Here is an 18,830-nt window from a genome sequence, read left to right on the forward strand (position 1 = left end):
AAAGGCAATACAACATGAAAATACAATTTAGAAGAATAACAACAGCAAAATAGGTATTAACACAAACAACCCACAGAAATATAACCACCAGATATAAAAAACAAAGAGAATGGAGAGAGCCTAGAAAGCACTGAGATAAATTTTGAATGCACATAGCAGCAAACAATATTAAACTGGCTTTCAGAGAAACTTCCAGAAGCTTCTGTCAGAGTTAAACTGGGACTCCAATTCATGTAACAGACCTTTCCAAAGATTGTGTGCTTGTTGTTAAGTTCATCTGCACGACCCAATGTAAAGAAGAATTGACTGCCATTATCATGGGGCCCAGCATTTGCCATGGCAACAAGTCCTCTTCGATTAAATCGCAATCGTGAGTGGAACTCATCCTGGTAAGAGCCGGACAGAAAAGAGAAAGACTTCAGTATAAAACTGTTTTTTCATTCTTTTAGCTGCAGCGTGAAAAGAGACAGGAATGATATTCTTTACATCAACATGCATACACAGAAAAAAATACTGTTAATTTTCTTCTGAATTCAGACAATAATAAATCCCAAGTATTCTGAAACTCATTCCCAGGATTATGTTTAAAAGCTCTTAATTTCACCAGGAAAAAATTACTTTTAGTCAGTATTTCTAATCCCCAATGCCTATAATGATGCAAACAAATTAACAATCTTTAAACAAGACCATAAGCACATAAAGAACAAACACCAAAAAAAAAAAAAAGAAACTAAAATAACAAAAACAGATTACTAATTAAAAAAATTCTAAGTTCCATCTTGTTAATTTTATCTTTTTCCAGTCATTGCCTAAAATTCAATTGATATTCATTATTTTAACTGCATTCATTATCCTTCCAATATTAAGAAAATAAAAAACATTTTAAAAAGTAAATGCATTTCATACACTTCTTGCAAAATACTATTTTCAACAATCACTGTATTTATGTGAAAAATTCATTTAAATCCTAATCCATGTAAAGTTACTGAAAGCACAATAACAGATTGTAATAGTAGAGTAATGCAAAAAATCCATAGGAAAAACCTTCTCTGTAATTAGGAAGACAAAACAGGACTTCTTTCAAAGCAAGGGGAAAGTCATGAATAGCACTGTAATATCACGATGCTAAAAACAGCAATACTAAGATATCACTACTCTGAAGCAATAATGCTATTATAATATTGTTAATTTATGTTTTGTTCTCTGCTCAGATATTGTTCCCTCCCACAAACTTCAGGGTCCTGCTAGATGTAAAAGACTAGCATTACAAAGATGGAAGGCCCACATACAGGCTGCAGGCTTTGCAGCTTCAGTCACAAACTAGAGGTGCCTGCCCCACCTGAAATAAAAGTCAGGCAGAAGAGAACACAGCTGTTCTTCACCCATGATCTGAGCCCCCAGGTTTATCATTATATCAGAGTAGCTAGACCTAAGAACTCTCAATTTAGAAGGCCATATTCAAACATACAGAAGCAGCACATGAAGGCAACTACTGCACATATATGCATTTCATATAAGATTTGATTTTTCAGAACTTGGTGGAAAGAACAATGGATAGAGAATAACAAACAAGTAACGTGTAAGATACAGATATACACCTTGAAAGGAGCTCCATAGACTGACTCTCCTCCTGATCCAGTACCAGTGGGGTCACCCCCTTGCACAATAAAGCCAGGCACTACTCTGTGAAATATTGTGTTATTGTAATACTCTAAAAAAAAAAAAAAAGAAAAAAAAAATAAGGTGTTAAATACATGTAAGTAGTCCCAAACCAAAACTTTCATATAGATCATGCAGTGATGTCCAGAGACTGAAGTTCTAGAAAGCAAATTCTGTAACTAGATACCACTGTTGGCTTCTATTTTGTTCCCTTCTGATCTCCATAGACTTATGAAATCACACCCTGTGGTGTCACATGTTTCTTTTGCAAAAATCCTGCCCATCAGTGACAAGATGACCTTGATGAATTACAGTCTTTTCAGCTTTTAAGTTTTATTACTGGAATGACTCTATCAAAATACACCAATTTAAGAGGATAACTAGAAATACTGTGCTTTATCCTGGATGAGATCTCATGCACAACATTAGCAATATCCATATACAGATGTTTTGCACTTTTGCTCACATAATACCTATAGGTGCTCACTCACCTAGAACACCTTTCATCACCTTTCTGTACCTAGACTGATAATTTTTCCAGAACGAAATGTCATACATTTTGCTTCACTAAGCTATCTTCTTTTATCTATCTATCTGATAGAGGTTACAAGATCATAAAAAACCAAAAGGAATGAAAACGTCACCTGAACCAATTCCCTGGCTGATATAATAACAATACTAATAGAAATAACAAACAATAACTCTGCAGCATGCTGCAAGATAAAGTAGGACATGCAAATGTGGCAGCATAACTAGACACATCATGGATGGCTATATGGTGGGATATTAATGAGAAATTCTTAAATGTATTATACAAAGCACAAGACACTACACAGCAGTTTAAAAAAAAAATCAGAAAGGAAATAAAGCCCACTGAGTATACATGAACCTTTTTCAGTCTAAGAAATTCTTTTACCATTGCAAAAAAGTCTCAACATTAGGGAAAAAAAAACACAGACTGGATCTGTGCTGGAGGCACAAAGCTTAGACTGCTATTTTTGTTTAAGAGAAGAAGGCTAAAAGAACCCTTAATAATCCTATAAATGCTTAAATGGGAGAATAGCACCAGTTAGAAAACATATAAAGGCATCAAATCTTTCACAGACTTTTGTTACATTTTTCTCAGTAGGGAGTTTCTCATCCTGGTACCCACTACTTCAGTAGAAAGCTTTACAGAGCTTTCATCAACAAAAAAACAAACAAACAAACAAACAAAAAAAAACCCAGCAACTGAAATATTAGGAATGCTCACAGAAAGAAAAAAAGAAATTGTGGAGGGCACAAGAAATTATGATGCAGAAATGAGAATTTTGGAGAATGACACTGTCATTTCATACACACACTGAAGTTGTTATACTTTGTAGACATTTGCTGAAATTAAGCCTTCTCAGGACTAGGAAAGACAACGTTTCACTACTATGTAATCTGCTTAATTTGAAAAAACCATACAAAATTTTTACTTATTTTCCCTACCAGCTTCATTGCTAATCTTGAAAGACAAACATTGTTTGAGTGTTAATAAATAATTTCTAAAGAGAAATAAACTTACTGACATACTAAAGTCAAAACATAATTATAACCTCTATTTTACAGAAAGGGCACAAAGATTGCATATGAATTTATTTCCACAATTCCCATCCTATTCACTCATTACCTTCCATACATAGCTGGATGAAATTTCTGCATGCTTTTGGTGCTTCTTTTGACCACAATTCTATATCTATCTCTCCTGCTGTAGTTCTCAGCAAAACCTATAAATATACAGATAAATGCAGCCTCAGTTTAATTGTAACTTAGTCACTGATTAAAGAATCTAACTGCCTAAAAAAATAAACCTGAATTTGTTATCTTTGTAAGAGTGGTATGCATTTAAGGGTGCCGGGTAGCTGCTGTTAGCTCTAAGTAGCACTTCCGTGAGATACTTGAGATACAGCTCTGAATCAATATATGTAATAAAGATGTATAAGATAGCTGTATTAGCATAACATAACATGGTCGGTACTTTGTAGAAACTTAAGACACCCTTTCTCATTTCCATAACGAAACAACGTGGTGAAAGAAAAGCCATAAATATTCAGTGATATCGCTCTTAAAAGGAAGATCATTACATTCATTACATTATGAGCGATCATAACAAAATTTTGGATGTAAGATATAATCGGGAATAGAGCAAATTAAATTAAACCCTCCGAGGACTGTTCTGTGTTACGTCTCCAGATACCATGCCTCGTGCTTTGACTCTGGCAGCGTCAAGTAATTAACTTCAACCAAACCAGTGCGCCACAGAAACAACGAGCTCCCCACCCTCAAACACCATCACCACTATCATCATCATCATCATCATCATCATCGCCACCACCACCACCTAAGTTCGTGTTCCTCTCGCCTGTCCTCCCATAACCCTACAACACATAACTTCTCCAGGATTTCACCCTGGCAGCCTCACCTTCCCGTTAGTGGGCGGCTCCTGGATGTAGATGTTGCTCATGGCGGGGAAAGGACCAGCCCGGCCGGGGAGCCCTCCTCAGCCGCCGCCGACGGTCCCCGCTTCGCCTCCAGCACTCCCTACCGCCCCGAGTTGCCCGCCATCTTGGGCGTCTGTACGCAGCCCAGGCAAGGGGGGGGGATGAAGTCACACAAGCCGGGAGAAAGGATGAAGGAATGAGTCTTCGGCCGGAGCTGTTCTCAGATTCACCGAGAAAGGACGTGTCGTGGGAAAGACCCTCAGGTTTCTCCACACATATGTGGTCCCCCACCGTGACTCCCGCCCTAGGGATGCTGAGGCTCACGGCCTTCCCAGGGAGTGGTACGGTCCCGGGGTGCACCGGGCAAAGCCTTCCGGCGGGGAGAGGTGTCGCTGCGCATGCGTGCCGGTGTGGTCCGGGAAGAGCGGCGGGATGGCGCTGCCGGGTGAGGATCTGCTACCCGGGACCGCGGCGGGGCAGGGGCAGGGGCAGCGCCGGCTGGCTCCGGCCCGGCAGCCTGGGGACGGGAACGAGCGGCGGGGCCAGCGCGGCTCCGGGAACGAGCGGCGGGGCCAGCGCGGCTCCGGGAACGAGCGGCGGGGCCAGCGCGGCTCCGGGAACGAGTGGCGGGGCGGTTGCGCAGGGAGGGCGCGCGGCTGTGCGCGGCGCTAGGAAGCGTGCGGGGGGCGGCGGGCGCTGCTCGGATCTGCGCTGCCGGGGGCGGCGGCGGGGAGGTGGAGGTGGAGATGGAGATGGAGCCGGAGCCGCGCCCGTACCCGGCAGGGGCGCTGCGGGCGCGTCCTCTTGAGGGGCCTCTCCCCGAGTTTCTGAGTCACCCAGCGCTGGTTCCCATCGCCTCCTTCTCTGAAGTTAGAGCTAAAGAACGGTTGTTGTCAGACTTGGCTTTTCTCCTCCACTGTCGTTCTGGATTAACGCTTGTTTCCCAATAGTTTGTTCTTGTGAGACAGGGCAGGTAGAAACGCCTGCGCGGTTTGGAAGGCTTCAGGTCTGTGTTGGCCGAGCACGATCGCCATTGCTTCGCAGGGTTCCCTTGTCCTGGAAAACGGGGAGTGTTTTGGTTCGAGAGCAGCTGAACAGGCCTGAGCTTTGGTGAGCTGCTTCTCTGGTGAAGATAAGGCCTTCATAAGCTTGTTCCTATTCTAGAAGAGGTGTTTGAGGAAGACATGTTTGCATTGAAAGGTTTACAGAGCTTTTCAATCTTATGCTCCACTGAATGAACGAAATCCTTAGTTCTGTGACAGTTGTTAATTGTATTGAGAATTAAGATGTGGGCAGGAAAAGGAGTGGGAAAGGAAGCTTCTTGCAATTCATTTGCTTTTCGTAATCTAAAATTTTATCTAGTCTAAACCCCTGCCTCTTACATTATTTAAAGCAAAAATCAATAATAAAATTTCAGTCCTTGGAATTTGGTGGGAATATTTGATGACAATATTTATATTCTTGTCTTCTGTTGGGTGTCTTTTTTTGAGATCCTGACTTACAGGGGAGATTTCTGTAGTATGCACATGACTCTGCTGACCTCCCTTGGCTGGAATACCAAATCTTTCTTTACCTATGGGTTAGCTGTGCAGTGGGGCTGAGATTGACTCTGTATTTCAGAAAGTTGAGATAAAGTAGATAGCTTGGGTGATCTTGTTTTCAAGGAATAGTGAACAAGCAGATGTTGATTTGAGTGTTTCTCTGATGTGACATTGCAAGACAAACGTATGCTTTTGATTTTTATTTTATGACTCTTTCTTCTATGTTCCCTACCTCCTTATCTCTCATGGGTGCCCTTCTAAAGATAGTCACAAAACAGGCACCTGAACACTGCTTTCCTTGAAGGAGATATGTAATACTAAGGTTTTGGGATCTTCAGAAAATCTCCTGTTATAATGAGATGTATGGGTCTTTGTTGATTGGCTTTCCAGTACTCTCTAAGGCATATACCTGTGTCCTCCAAGTTTCAAAGGTAGTCTTTTCAAACTTGGAGTTTGAAGGTTTCTGTTATTTTGAGTAGAATTTTCTAAAAATAATGCTTGTTTCAGTAAATGATAGTTTAAATTAATGGGACCACTGTATTCTATTTCTGATAGTGTATGATTCCTTAAGTTGCTGGGGGTTTTCTGCTCTATTCATTTGGGAGATAGAATGGCATCCTTTGATTTTGGGAATTCAGTTGCCACTTTCATTATCAATGGCTTAAATTATTAGAATTAAGATTGGTCTGTTTTGGGGTGGGGTAAGTCCCTGGTGCTTCTCCTGAATTATGTCCTACTGTGTCTGTTTAACTTAACTGTTGTCTCACATGGGAGAAACACTTTCAGTAAATTTGTATCGTTCAGATAAAATTTGTATTATTCAGATCCTTCTTCCTTCTTGGGTTCCAAACTTTTCTGTTACTGTCTTCACTTTCTTATGCACTTCCTTTCTTGCATTCTTTGTTTTTGGTGTCATGTTGTCTTGATGCAGGATAATTTAACAATTTGTTAAATTTTTTATTCCCTTCTTTCTTTTCAGGAGTGATTTTTTATTTGGTTTGGTCCTTTTAATTGCCTTTTAAAGTCAGTTCTTGTAATTAAAATACAAATCACTTCAGAGTTTCCAGTGAATGCCTGTCAACATCCTCGCACTGCTTGAATTTATATAGTGTGCTACAGATCACTGGAATGTTAGATGTCTATTACTGTGTTCATACTGCAACTAAACAAGTGGAAAGGTCACAATAAGTCAAATTAGGATTTGGCAGTAAATTATGTAATACTAAATGATGTCTAGCAGTTTAAACTAGTCAAATGTGTCCTGATAGATTACTGCACAGAAAAGTAGCCTTAGAAATGCAGCTTTTTAAAGAGATCTTAGTGTACTTAATACTTGTGAGGGGTGATCACTTCTGTCTGTGTATTGAGATTATCAAGTCACATATGAAAGAAAGTCAAAGGTTCTCTTCAGCAACACCTAACTGGTGAAATTTTCTCTTTCAGGTGGAAATAAGGATAATATCAGAGCTGGATGCAAGAAGTGTGGCTACCGTAAGTCTGTAATAAACAGGATGAAATTACAGTGCTTTCTTCAGTTTATGATGTTGGTTGGAACTGCCTTTTGAAGAGGGGGAAAAAGGGGAAAAATGTTTCCTCCCTTGTTGCCCAGGCATTTGTCAGTTTAAATAATGATATTAATTTTCTTTTATTTACTTCATGTTTATTCTGTGGTTTCTCACACTTATCGATGCTCTTTGAGCTTCTCAGCAAAAGACAAGTATATGCTATTATACATACTACATCTCAGTGCAGTTACTTGAGAAACTTCGAATTGAAAGCACCTGCTTTGATTGATATATATATATATATATATAAATACATAGCTATATCTATATCCATCTATCTATCTATCTATCTATATATATATATATATATATGTCTTGAGATGAGCACTTGTGCTTTCTGCAAAGAGGCAGGCATTTCAGTTTCAGTTCAGTCTAATTCACCAGAAAAAATAGTTTAAAATCTGTATAAACTTTGTGTATTTCAAGAAACAACTACCTTTATTGCTTACACGTTCTGCAGTTGGCATTTAGCTCATGCTTTGTTTTATAGACTGATTGTAAATGTCTGTGACTACTTCCTGATTAATGGAGACAGGTCGTAGTGACAGGTCTTTTAATCACTGACTCTTGTTTTTAGACTGTTGGAGGAATGGACATTGTTTTATACTGAATTGTCTTGGACTTTTAGCACAGTGAGTTAAGCTGTTTGAGTTTTTTATGGGCGTTATGTGGGTGATAGGAAAAAAGCTTGCTTCATTCTTCCACTTGAGTTTTTCCAAAGAATTTTGTCAGTGAATTGCTTTGTGTATCTGTGCTTTCAAAGAACAGTGGATATAAATAGAGATTTAGTGCTTTGTTTCTCCATGCAGCAAGTACCAGAAGCTTTTTGGAAGAGAAGGAAACTTGTAGTCAAATCAAATGATCCATATTTATATGTTCCTAAAATCTCTGTCTTCAAAGTATAGATAGTTTGACATCGTACTTACCAAGAACATGAGTTTACTTCAGTTACTTCTTGAATTACGGTGTCTTCCTAACCATATCTTAATTTTTTTAAAATTTCACTTTATTATTTCAATGAGTGTATTTGGCACAATGTTGCTAGTTGGTCATGATTATCAAGATGTAACTTAGAAAACTAAGAATACTGGTCAGACAGTAGTTAGTCCATATTAAGTGGTGGTGGTTAAAGATTATGTCTCGTAAGCAAATAGGAGTCACAATTTGACTAGAGGGAGTTAGGCAATGCAACACTTACTCTAGTTTTTGAATTATTTCATGCTATGTTTTCGAGTAGTTTCTTAAGAAAGTATCTAAGATCATTAAATAATAGAAAGTAAAGTTGAAAAGAAATCTTCTAATTAGCAGAATGGAGAGAAGCCATAAAGCACTGTTAAATGGAAGAACATTGCACAACCTATCAAAGTTCTTGGAAAATTTTTCAAAGTAAGCTTTATCCTGCCCCTTTCACAGATCACAGCCTACCATTTTTCTTTTCACTTCTCAAAACTGAATAATACAAAAATCATTGTTCTTTAGTTTTGATGTTTATTGTTAAATTTTGACTCGTCTTGCTGTGTATGTATTTTATTCAGCTGGTCATCTGACATTTGAATGTCGAAACTTCCTCCGAGTGGATCCTCAAAGAGATATTGTTCTAGACGTTAGCAGCACTAGCAGTGAAGACAGCGAGGAGGAGGAACTACAGAGATTGCAAGCCATGCGTGAGAAAAAGAGTAAGGTGTTTTTTGTGGGTTTTGGATAATAGTTTTCTGATGTGCAGGGACTCTCATTTTTGATAACTACTTTTAGTTCTTCTAGCCTGTGATTTAAAAATAGGTCTTTTACTTTATGTGTGCAGACTTCAGAGATTTTGTACACCCATTTTCTTTTAGTATTATGATTAATTCCTTCTATGGGAAGTTTTTAATGTGCCTGTTTGGAACATCTCAAAAAGCTCCTAAATGCAAGAGATTAATTGATCTTTTACTGAGAAGCTGCTTAGAAGAAAATGATACGGATGCTCTGAGTTAATCTTTGGATTACAACATGTAGATCAAATGTCTTCTAACTAATGAGAAATATGACATCTGAATTTCCCTCCAGTTTCTAAGTAGGATTTTGACTGAAACAGCTAGTAACTTGGAATTCAAGTCATTCATATTTGGAGAAGTACTGTTCCCTATTTGGAAAGTCTGAGTGTCAACTTGTTGTCAAAGTGAGAATAGATTAGTTGTTTATCAGATACTTGAGTTTATTTGAATTTGGACTCCAAAAAGGTTGTTCACCTAAGTAAGAAGGGAGTTTGTTCCACCACAGTGTGTTTTAAATGAATGAACATTCTTCTCTGCCCACATGTATTTCATTGTGTTTTGTTCTCTTGCACTCATATGCTCTGGCATTTATTTCCTACAGAAGATGCTATTTAGAAAGGAAAAGGGATTGATAGAACCCTGTAGTTAGCTGTACACTTCAAAAGAAATAGATAGGCTGTTTATCAAGAGTGCTCAATCGGTACAGCAATGGTACTTTCTTGGAACAAGTATCTTTGGAAAAAATACTTACCACTTTTTATGTGTTTTTGAATAAAAAGGTTGTGTTTTTTCAGTCCTAAGCTGATGGAAGATGAATACCTGCAAGAAAAACAACTTTTTACTTGATCTTCTAATATTCCTGTTCATTATATGTCCTTCTGCAAATTGTGGCTGCTACCTTGTACTGGTTTGAAAAGCAAAACCAGTGAGACTTCAAGTCAGTAATACAATTTTTAATAGGGAAGAGAAAAAAAAAGATAAAAACCAAAATACATGCAATAATAAAAATAAAACCACTGACAGAGTCAGAATACAACCTGATACCCTGTCAGTCAGGGTGCTGGTGCAGCTTTCCTCCAAAGGGTCCAGCGATGATGTGGATAAAAGCCTGGTTCTTCCTCTGGAATCCAGTGGAAAAAGGCTGCCTTTGGCGTTCTAAACCTCAGTTTTTATCTAGGTAGGAAAGGCTTGGCTCGTCCTCCTGGCTGGAGCATCTCCCAATGGGATGATGTAATCTTATCAGTTATACAGTAGGACTCAATGGCCCATTAACAGAAGATACTTCCCACAGAGATAAGGATGATCACCCTTATCAGTTATGGCCCATCAACAGAAGACATTTCCCACAGAGATAAGGATGATCACCCTTCTCAGATGGTAATAGAATATGTATGTTGTATTGTAAACCAGGACATACCTGTATTGTAAGGAGACATGTATCTGTCAGTTATCCAACCAAAATTTTGCCATTTTCTTATCTTCAGATTTTGCACAGTTTTCTTAAGAAAATACTGTTTGTTCACCCATTCTTGTTTGTGTTTTTTCCATTGCTCCAAAGGTAATTTGCTCTTTTATGTCTATCATAGTTTGGGTTTGCCAATTTTAATATATTCACCTTCTGTTGTGAAATAGAATTAGGAGCAAAAGCAAAGTAGGCCTATAACTTAAAAGGTTATAAAGAAAAAGTTTATTGACAACACAAAGAAAAATAATAAATTCAGAATAGATCTTCAGACCACTCCCTCATCCCCCCTTTTACACCTTCTTAACAACATACAGAGATACTTCAGTTAATTCCTTACTTAAATAATCTTTTTCAGTTCACTTTAGGGCGAGGAGTTTCTTCCTGTTCAGCTATAGGGATCTTTTTCAAGAGAGGAAAAAAACAGTTCTCTCCTGACTTCCTGAGCTTTTTCACTAATAGCAGTCGCCCAGGAATCTGCAATCGTGAAACTCCTCCCACCTTCACAGCCTTCCCAGAGCTGTGCTTGTGGGCCATGTTGAAGTCGTGGGGTATTACTTGTAAGGATGAGCTGCTAAAAGGCAAAAGTTCTCTTCAGCTCACTTCTCTCTGTTCATGCTTCATTCCCAGGAACAGAAATCCCCCTTTTCCCTCAGGACAAAGGATCTTCTAAACACTTTATACTTCATTCCACCTCACATGTCTTTCTCCATGATTTAAAGGAATATTTTAGTGTAGTACAATCCACCCCTATAACTTACAAAAAGATTTTTCAGCCAATCTTCATGGCACCTACTCATTCTCCTTCCATCTAGAAACTTGGCTTTTACTTCATTGACTTTGGTGCATCCTTTCTGTTCTTCTCCCTCTCACCCAAGGAAGGATGGAAAGTCTGTCAGTCTTATCTGAGCACTGGAAAAGTTAAAATCTCACCCAGAAGTTGCAGGGGCTGTGCCAGGCCATGCCGGAGCTGTGTCAGGATCTCAGGGTGCCCAGGCCGTGCTGGGGGGGCCGGATGGAAACTGCAAAGTGCACGCAGAGGAGAAATGGGTGCCAAGGCCGTGTGTCCATGGCTTTCCCCCGGCGCTGCCCGCCCCCAGCTCCAGCCGCAGCCCGGGGGTTCTCCCTCTGCCCTGCCCAGCACACAAACCCCTGGGGGCTCTCCCGAACCGGGCCCGGCTGCCTCCCCCCAGCCCGTGAGGGCGGCCGGGCGGGCTCGGCCACCCCAGGGCTGCTCCGAGCCGGGGCAGGGCAGGGCAGGGCCCCCCGAGCCACGGACACACCGGGAAAAGGGCCAGGATCTCAGCAATGGGCTCGGCTTCTTTTGGTTATCGGGGCTCCTGGTTGGAAACGGGGCCCGGCAGCCTCCCGAGCCCAGCCCTGCCTGGCCCCACAGGAGAGGGACCCGGGCCAGGTCAGTGTAACCTTGTGAGAGATCAGAAATGAAAGAGAGCTTTTCCCGGCGTTTACTTGCTTCAAAAATGTGATTCACGGAGTGAACCGACTTTTCCAAGTGGTTTCTCAGGCTGTCAACAACTAAGCCAGCCTCCAACTGGTCCCGTCAATTCACAGAGGAAGTTCTCATGGAGGAAAACTTCCTAGTATGCAGTCCCCACAGGCACCTTCAAGGCATAACCAGCACAAAGTCATACCAAAATCTTTCAAGTTCCACTCCTGTAACATGCAGACCAATAATTTGTATTTGTGTTAGCAAAGGAATAACTACACCAGCATTCAGACTTTATGGAAAGGGTCATAGGAATAAGATGTAATACTGAAAATTTGCCCTCTTTTAAGGATAAATTGTAAACCCAGTATTTTTCTGTTAGCTGAATGTGTATTTATATGGTGGATTTCCATTTTGGAGAGTTCAAAAGTGTTTTTTTATCTGGTATAGAAAAATATAAGGTCAGAAATTTCATCTACGTCATAAAAACCTTGCTTGTAAGTGAAATGTGAAGCATTTACTGAAGTAACACTATAGAGCATTAGGGCAGGAGGCATACACAGCTGGACGAGGGGTGACTCTTCTGCCAGTCTCTGTAGGCAGTACACTGACAATTAATTCAAATGTGTTTCATTTAAGGCATTGCTGTTTGTGAAGCATGACACAGTGAAAGTAACTCAGCAAAGCCTAGGAGAATATTTTTTTAAATTTGTTCTTTTTTGCAGACATGGAGAATAGTATGTTAAATGCTAGAACTGTTAAAATACAGAGGAACAGATATGAAAGCCTGAATCTGATGTAAACATATAGGGAAGAGGTCTTTTTGCAACATTTCACATGCCCTTCTTCATTCTTAGTGCTTAGATCAATGTCAGTACGATGTAAGTTGTATATACAAGTCCTGCTGCTACTGCAATACAGTTTTGAAATTACTAACTAGAATTTGGGGGAAGGAAAAGAAAGCCTTTTAACAGGAATTTTGTAGTAACTTGAACACTGCTATTGAAGCTACTGTTTTAATGCTGATCTTAATTCAGACAAGTGTTTTTGACTTTAACTTTCTACCCATAGATTTAAATGAAGAGGAAGAAAAAAAGAAACAAAAAAGAAAAAGCAAAGAGAAAACAAAATTGAAGAGACTTAGGAAAAGGTAATCATCACATACCTATTTTCATTTCAAAACACAGCTTTGGAAATATTTTTTATACGTTTTCTCAGGAAGTATTGTTTCGATTGATGCAGCTTTATTTGCAAGTACATCTTCCATTTGAAGAGTTTTCAGTTTTCCAGTGAGAACTGATTAATGGTGAGGTGGTGGTAAAATAATGGCAAGGTAAAGGTTCTTTGGTAAGTGGTGGAGTCACAGGCTTGCTGCTATGGAGTTAGGATCATAGGAATCTTGAAAGCTCTAGCAAACTGCAGGTGTGCAGATTAGAGAAAGCAGAACTCCCCCTGACTGTCCAACTCTAGGCAAGCTGTGATGGGAAAAGTCAGGAGGATTGTGGGTAACTTGTAGTTACTAAAAGGGAAACTTCTCTAATATTGAAGAGGTGTTGTGTTTTAGTGTACCTGCTAATGTAGAAGCCTAAAAACAGTGTTACTCAAGTATCAGAGGAAAATATCATTATATCCCAATTGTGAATCTGAGTTCTGGCTGGTGGACTGACTTGGTTTTTTGGAGGATTTTTTTTTTTTTTTTAAGTGAGACTGTAGATGAAACTGATGTTTTGTCATTAGACCAGTTGATAAGACAATATGCCAGGAACTCACTGGAAGGTATAAACTGTAAAATGTGTTTGAAGATCACAAGAACATGTCCCTCAGAAATAAAGAAACAAGATTTAAAACCTGTTGTATTTGCATTTTTCCTTTTCTTTATTTGCATTGTGTAGCTCAAACATCCACTTTTGAAGACAGTCCTTCTAAAAGCAGAAGCTCTGTCTTGTCATACTTTATTTTTGATGGTCTGTATTCTTGGTTTTTCTTTTCTCAAAGACTGAAAACCCACACAACTTGCCTATTCCATTATTTTAAAATATGTATTTTTAAACATACTGCTTTTCTGGCATGAAAGTCTTACTAGGAATGTCATGATTTAAGTTAAACATGCAGACTCAGATATCATAACCTTTCCAGTAGATGCTACTAAATTCTACACCAAATTCAATTTATGACATTATAAAAATACTGACATGTTAAATTGTGTAATTTTCCTTCTTTAATTACATATTGATCTGCTTTTTTTTACTAGATCTTCCTCATCAAGTTCTGCAGAAGAGGATGAGCCAAAGTCAAAAAAACAAAAGTCACGCAAAAAAGAAAAGGAAAAGGGGAAAAAGCATAAATCTAAGAAAGGAAAGCATCATAAAAAGGAGAAAAAGAAGAGACGAAAGGAAAAAAGTTCATCTTCTAATAGTTCAGACAGTTTGAGTAGTGACTGACATGCTAGTCTATTTTTGCATTCACTTCTGCAGAGATAATTTTCCTTTCATAGCAAGTTTATTTATGCTTTGCAATGCTGTTGTAAAATGGGATATATTTTTTTTTGAGAAATCTATTTGCATACATCAGTGCTTCAAATTATTAGATGGACCATTTATGAAAAAAATTGCTTTTCTATTTCAGGTTTATTAGTACTAAACCATGAAACTGGTTCTTCACTCTGATTTTTAGTTCAGTTGTGATTGTGCTGGTAATCCTTAACAGTAGGATGTGGTAAATTTCAGTTTGCATAGAAAACTGAATTGTGTAGAATAATTTGTGTAGAATGATACAGATTTAATGTCAGAATGGTTACAACAAATTTGGAAATTCAAGTGAGATTTTCTATTACCCTTTAAATAAATCATTGAAATTTGTATGAATATTAAAGATTTTGTCATTTGGTAGGTTTGTGTTTACAGGACTCTTGGGAATGTTTCCTGCAGTTTAGTCAGATAGTTCCTCTGTTGTATTCTGAGCTCTCTTCAATGGTATGTTGGTTCTTTTCCAGCTGCAAGGGAGCATATATGATAGACAACAGAAGTCTTAGCCATCGGTATCCAAGAGGTGGAATGAAAAGAAAAAATAAATTCCTTGTGATGCAGTATTATTATGCAGTTCTATCACTGGAAGGTTTTGTTTTTTTTTTCTTTCAAAAATCAGTCATAGTGAAGAATCATAGCTCAGAATTGCAACAAGGCAATTGTGGATAGAAAAGGTTGCAGCATCTAGCTGTGAACTTGGAATGGACTGAGTAACATTTACAGCCTTGTTCTTTAAGGACATGAAAGCTGATGAGGTAATGCATATTGAACTCTGTATTTACTCAGTGCTTTTGTACTTGACAACAGGGAAGAATGTCATAGCTGCAGGTCCCTCTGAAAAGTATCGTGAATAATGAATCTGACATGGTGCTTGTTTTCTGTTTCACATAACAATCAGTTCTAGGAACTCTGGGGATGTATTTGTAGAAGATCATCTTCTGCAATTCCTCACATCATCTCTCCCCAGTCAAAAAAGGACACAATCTCTGTGTATTTAAAACAATGTCAAACATCCCAAACTCTTTTACTCAACTGATGATCAATTGTGCTCTGAAGTCTCCACAGTAGAGCCAGCTGTGAAGCTGTTAAAAGGTATTTTTGACATTGCCATGTCTTGGGCAGCCAACCTATCTTACCTTGTGGAAATTACCACACATCACAGACTCTCTTTGGCAAACACTCACTTGGTGCCTCTTAATACAATGCCTCTGCATCCAGTACCTGAGAAAGGCATTAATAGAAATTCTAAGATGCAAACCACAATAAATAATAAAGGTGAATAGAGAAAAATATGACTCAAGATGTAGTTTGTTTAGTTTTCTGTGTAAGTGAAGTATTTGTTCCATGGAGAATGTGTACTGTGAAGGAGTGATTAATCCTTATTTATCTGTACTGTGTATTTTCCTGAGGCTTTAACCTAGTAGAATAATTTACAGAACATCCTGGCAGAATTCTGGCCACGAGAGAATTTTAACAAAGAATAAAATTTACCTGTTTCTTACATATATATTTCTTACATATGTATATATATATATATATATATATATATATATATATATATATATATATACATATACACACACACACACACACAATATATTTTTAATTGTCCAGGAGTAGATTTAGGCTGAATATTGGCAAAAACTTTGTTTTCATTGAAGAACTGCAGTCCCAGAAGAGCTAGAAATAACTTCTGTAAGAGGGAGCTGAGCGCAAATGAAGATATATTTGCATTAGACAGCAACAGCCTGGACAAACAGAAACACGTGCTCTCTTTAGACATCAGAATTCCTATTACTACTGCTACTTAATAAATTTTTTAAAAATGGAAGTGAGAGAAATACCACTCCAAGAAATTTTGCACACAAACACAAAATAAGGTAAGGGCTCAAAGTGCTAATGAGATGCAGACTGGTAGTTCAAAGTGAGTTCAGGCAGAAAAATGTCTAAGACTGGCAACATTAGGCTTAGATCAGCAGATTATGCTTATGCTGGGAGCAGCCTAAATTGGCAAAAACCAAATACCACATTAAGGGTACAACTACCAATTAAGGAGTAAAGGTATACCTCTTGAAACATGGCTGGGGCTATTTTTGTAAAACTGCTATGGGAAAATATTTTTGGATTTGAGATGAATTATTCAGCTGTAGAACAGTTAAAAGTCATTGTAACAGCTTTTGCCACACCATGATCCCTAGAAAAGATGTCCTGCCTACTGTATTTAGCCTGGCTCAGTTATTTTTGATGCAGAAAAGGTTGGTTCTGCTGGTAAAGGGTGTCAGTCAGTGCCTTCAAGGTCCCAGAACTTAAACTGGAACACGAACTCCCCAAAATAATGATACAAGTCTCTTCATTGACTGGAGTCACTTATGACTAAGTACAATCAGGAATACTTGTTTCTTTAGCTTCTCTTGCCTCTTGTCCATGAAGCTGGACCACAGGTAGAATACCTCTTTCAGAGGTAATACGGAATTTCACCATTACACAAACGTAAGATCAATAGGCATTTAATGCACCACTTTATTCCTCAGATGGGACAGAAGTTGGTTATTGTGTTTCTCCATTTCTCTGATGCAAACTTTTAAAGTTGTATTGGATATACATGGACCTATTATGTAAGTTAACATGCAGATTTTGCATGGTAACTTCTCATTTTGGATAAGTTAACATGCAACCTGCAGCATATGTTAGTGTGCCGTCTACTGCTGTAAGCCTGTAATTTGATTCTGCTCTGAAAAAATTAGACTTTACAGTGTACAAAGATATTTGATTTCTTAGATTGGTATTTTTTATGATGTATTTTTGGAAAATGGGTGCTACCAGTGGAAGGTGGCTATAAAGAATTTGGTTTTGAGAAGATGGAGCTGCAGAAAGTTTTAGTAAAAAAAAGAGCTGGTGAAACTTGGCATATTTCGTGGGAAGAGGTTTACTTGCTTCCTACCCTGCAAAAGAATTATGGTGCCTTTAATTTGTAACACTTTCAAGTAAAATGTTCAAGATGGAGTTAGAAAGCAAGTGCTGCTTTTCTCAGTATTCTTCCTGAATTGCTTGTTTCCCTGCATTTGGGAGTTAATTGTGAAGTAGGGGGCATTTCTAAGTACTTGGGAAGTAAATAATGGTCCTCAATAATCTCTTAAATAATTTTATATAATTTCATTGAGGAAACTTTTAAATGTTGATCCTACATTAAACTAAAATGTAGTAATATCATTACCTTTTTTTTTTCCAACATCACATTCTGGGGCTTAAAAAGAAATTTTCTTTTGAATTAGTAAAAGATAATCCGCTGCATTCCTAAGTAAACCAATTTATCCCTTGACACCTCTTCAATTCAGATGCTTACCACAATGTGGTTCATGTCACTATCCGTTAAGATAACTTCCATTTACCCTTGAGCACCAATATTCCTTAAGTGGCCATAAAGCTTGGGAATTACAGCATGTGTCCAATTAGGATTAGTAGAAAGTATAAAAGGCTTCAGGTAAGATGCTAGATTGTTTAGAATTATATAAAGGCTTAAAAACGAGCAAAGACTGTGATTTTAGTAGTCTTTAATTGAAGAAGAAAAAACACTGCTGAAGTTTCTAGAATAACAAAAGATACAAGGAAGCATATTACTGTACGCTTCGTTTTACTGCAATCTCAAAGGGCTTTGAAGACAACATATCCAAGTCAATCACAATGTGCTGAAGTTAGGGAACTCACTGTGACATGACTGATATCAAGAGCTTTGTAGTATTAATTAAAATGTTTATACATTTGTCTTACTAATGAATATTCCATTGAAAGAGCTATGGTTAAAACAGAGCTACAAACTGCCACATAACGTGGCATATGAAATATGAATATGTGGGCAGGAAATGGATTAGACAAGGTTACTGCAATATCTGCCCATCTAATTCTCTGTGTGTACCAGTAAAACAGAACTTTTAAAGGAAGCTTGTGTGAATTGTTTTCCAGCTTTTCTTTCTCATGGCGTCACTGTAAATTCAGTCTTGAATTCATACACTATTTTTGGCATTCATGTCTGTCTTTTTCATCATGCTGAACAATACTTAATTGGTTAATTGTAAATACTAATCAACTTTGCAGACAGTATTTTTAATAGCCATTAGACACCAGGAGTTGTTTTTCCAAAGTTTTAACAGCTGCAAAAGCTAGTGTATCTTTAGGGATGGAGTAATTTGGGAGTCTATTGCTTTTGAGACTTCAAATGAAAACATGTCAGTGCTGCCTGTTACAGACAACAGCTCTGATGAGTGAGCACAAGGTTCATGAGAAATGTGCAAAAAATTTAAAGAATTAACTCTGAAAAAACACTGCTGTGGACTCTGATTCCATTCTTCTTAAAAACATTATTTGCTCTCACACGCAGTTTTTGTGTGTGTAGGCATCTCCCCATTTCAAATGCT

General features: G+C 38.2%; 2 protein-coding genes across 2 annotated transcripts in view; one reads left to right on the forward strand and one right to left on the reverse strand.

The window, feature by feature from the left end:
• Positions 1-4,226, reverse strand: part of CWC27 (CWC27 spliceosome associated cyclophilin) — a 96,277-nt gene extending 92,051 nt beyond the window's left edge. Inside the window, exons 1-4 of the mRNA XM_062512817.1 lie at positions 4,106-4,226; positions 3,314-3,410; positions 1,599-1,711; positions 243-386 (exon numbers count right to left, since the gene is read on the reverse strand). Of these exons, the coding sequence (XP_062368801.1) occupies positions 243-386; positions 1,599-1,711; positions 3,314-3,410; positions 4,106-4,147 (396 nt within the window). The 5' untranslated portion in view covers positions 4,148-4,226. The remainder of the gene's footprint in view (positions 1-242; positions 387-1,598; positions 1,712-3,313; positions 3,411-4,105) is intronic.
• A 94-nt stretch (positions 4,227-4,320) lies between these two features.
• SREK1IP1 (SREK1 interacting protein 1) lies at positions 4,321-14,955 on the forward strand. Its single transcript, XM_062513960.1, is given in 6 exon segments — positions 4,321-4,447; positions 4,450-4,569; positions 7,109-7,156; positions 8,766-8,906; positions 12,965-13,043; positions 14,145-14,955. Coding segments are annotated over 6 exon segments (705 nt in total). The 3' UTR covers positions 14,335-14,955.
• Positions 14,956-18,830: the final 3,875 nt, after the last annotated feature.

Source organism: Cinclus cinclus, chromosome Z, assembly GCF_963662255.1.
Source record: "Cinclus cinclus chromosome Z, bCinCin1.1, whole genome shotgun sequence".
NCBI lineage: Eukaryota > Metazoa > Chordata > Aves > Passeriformes > Cinclidae > Cinclus > Cinclus cinclus.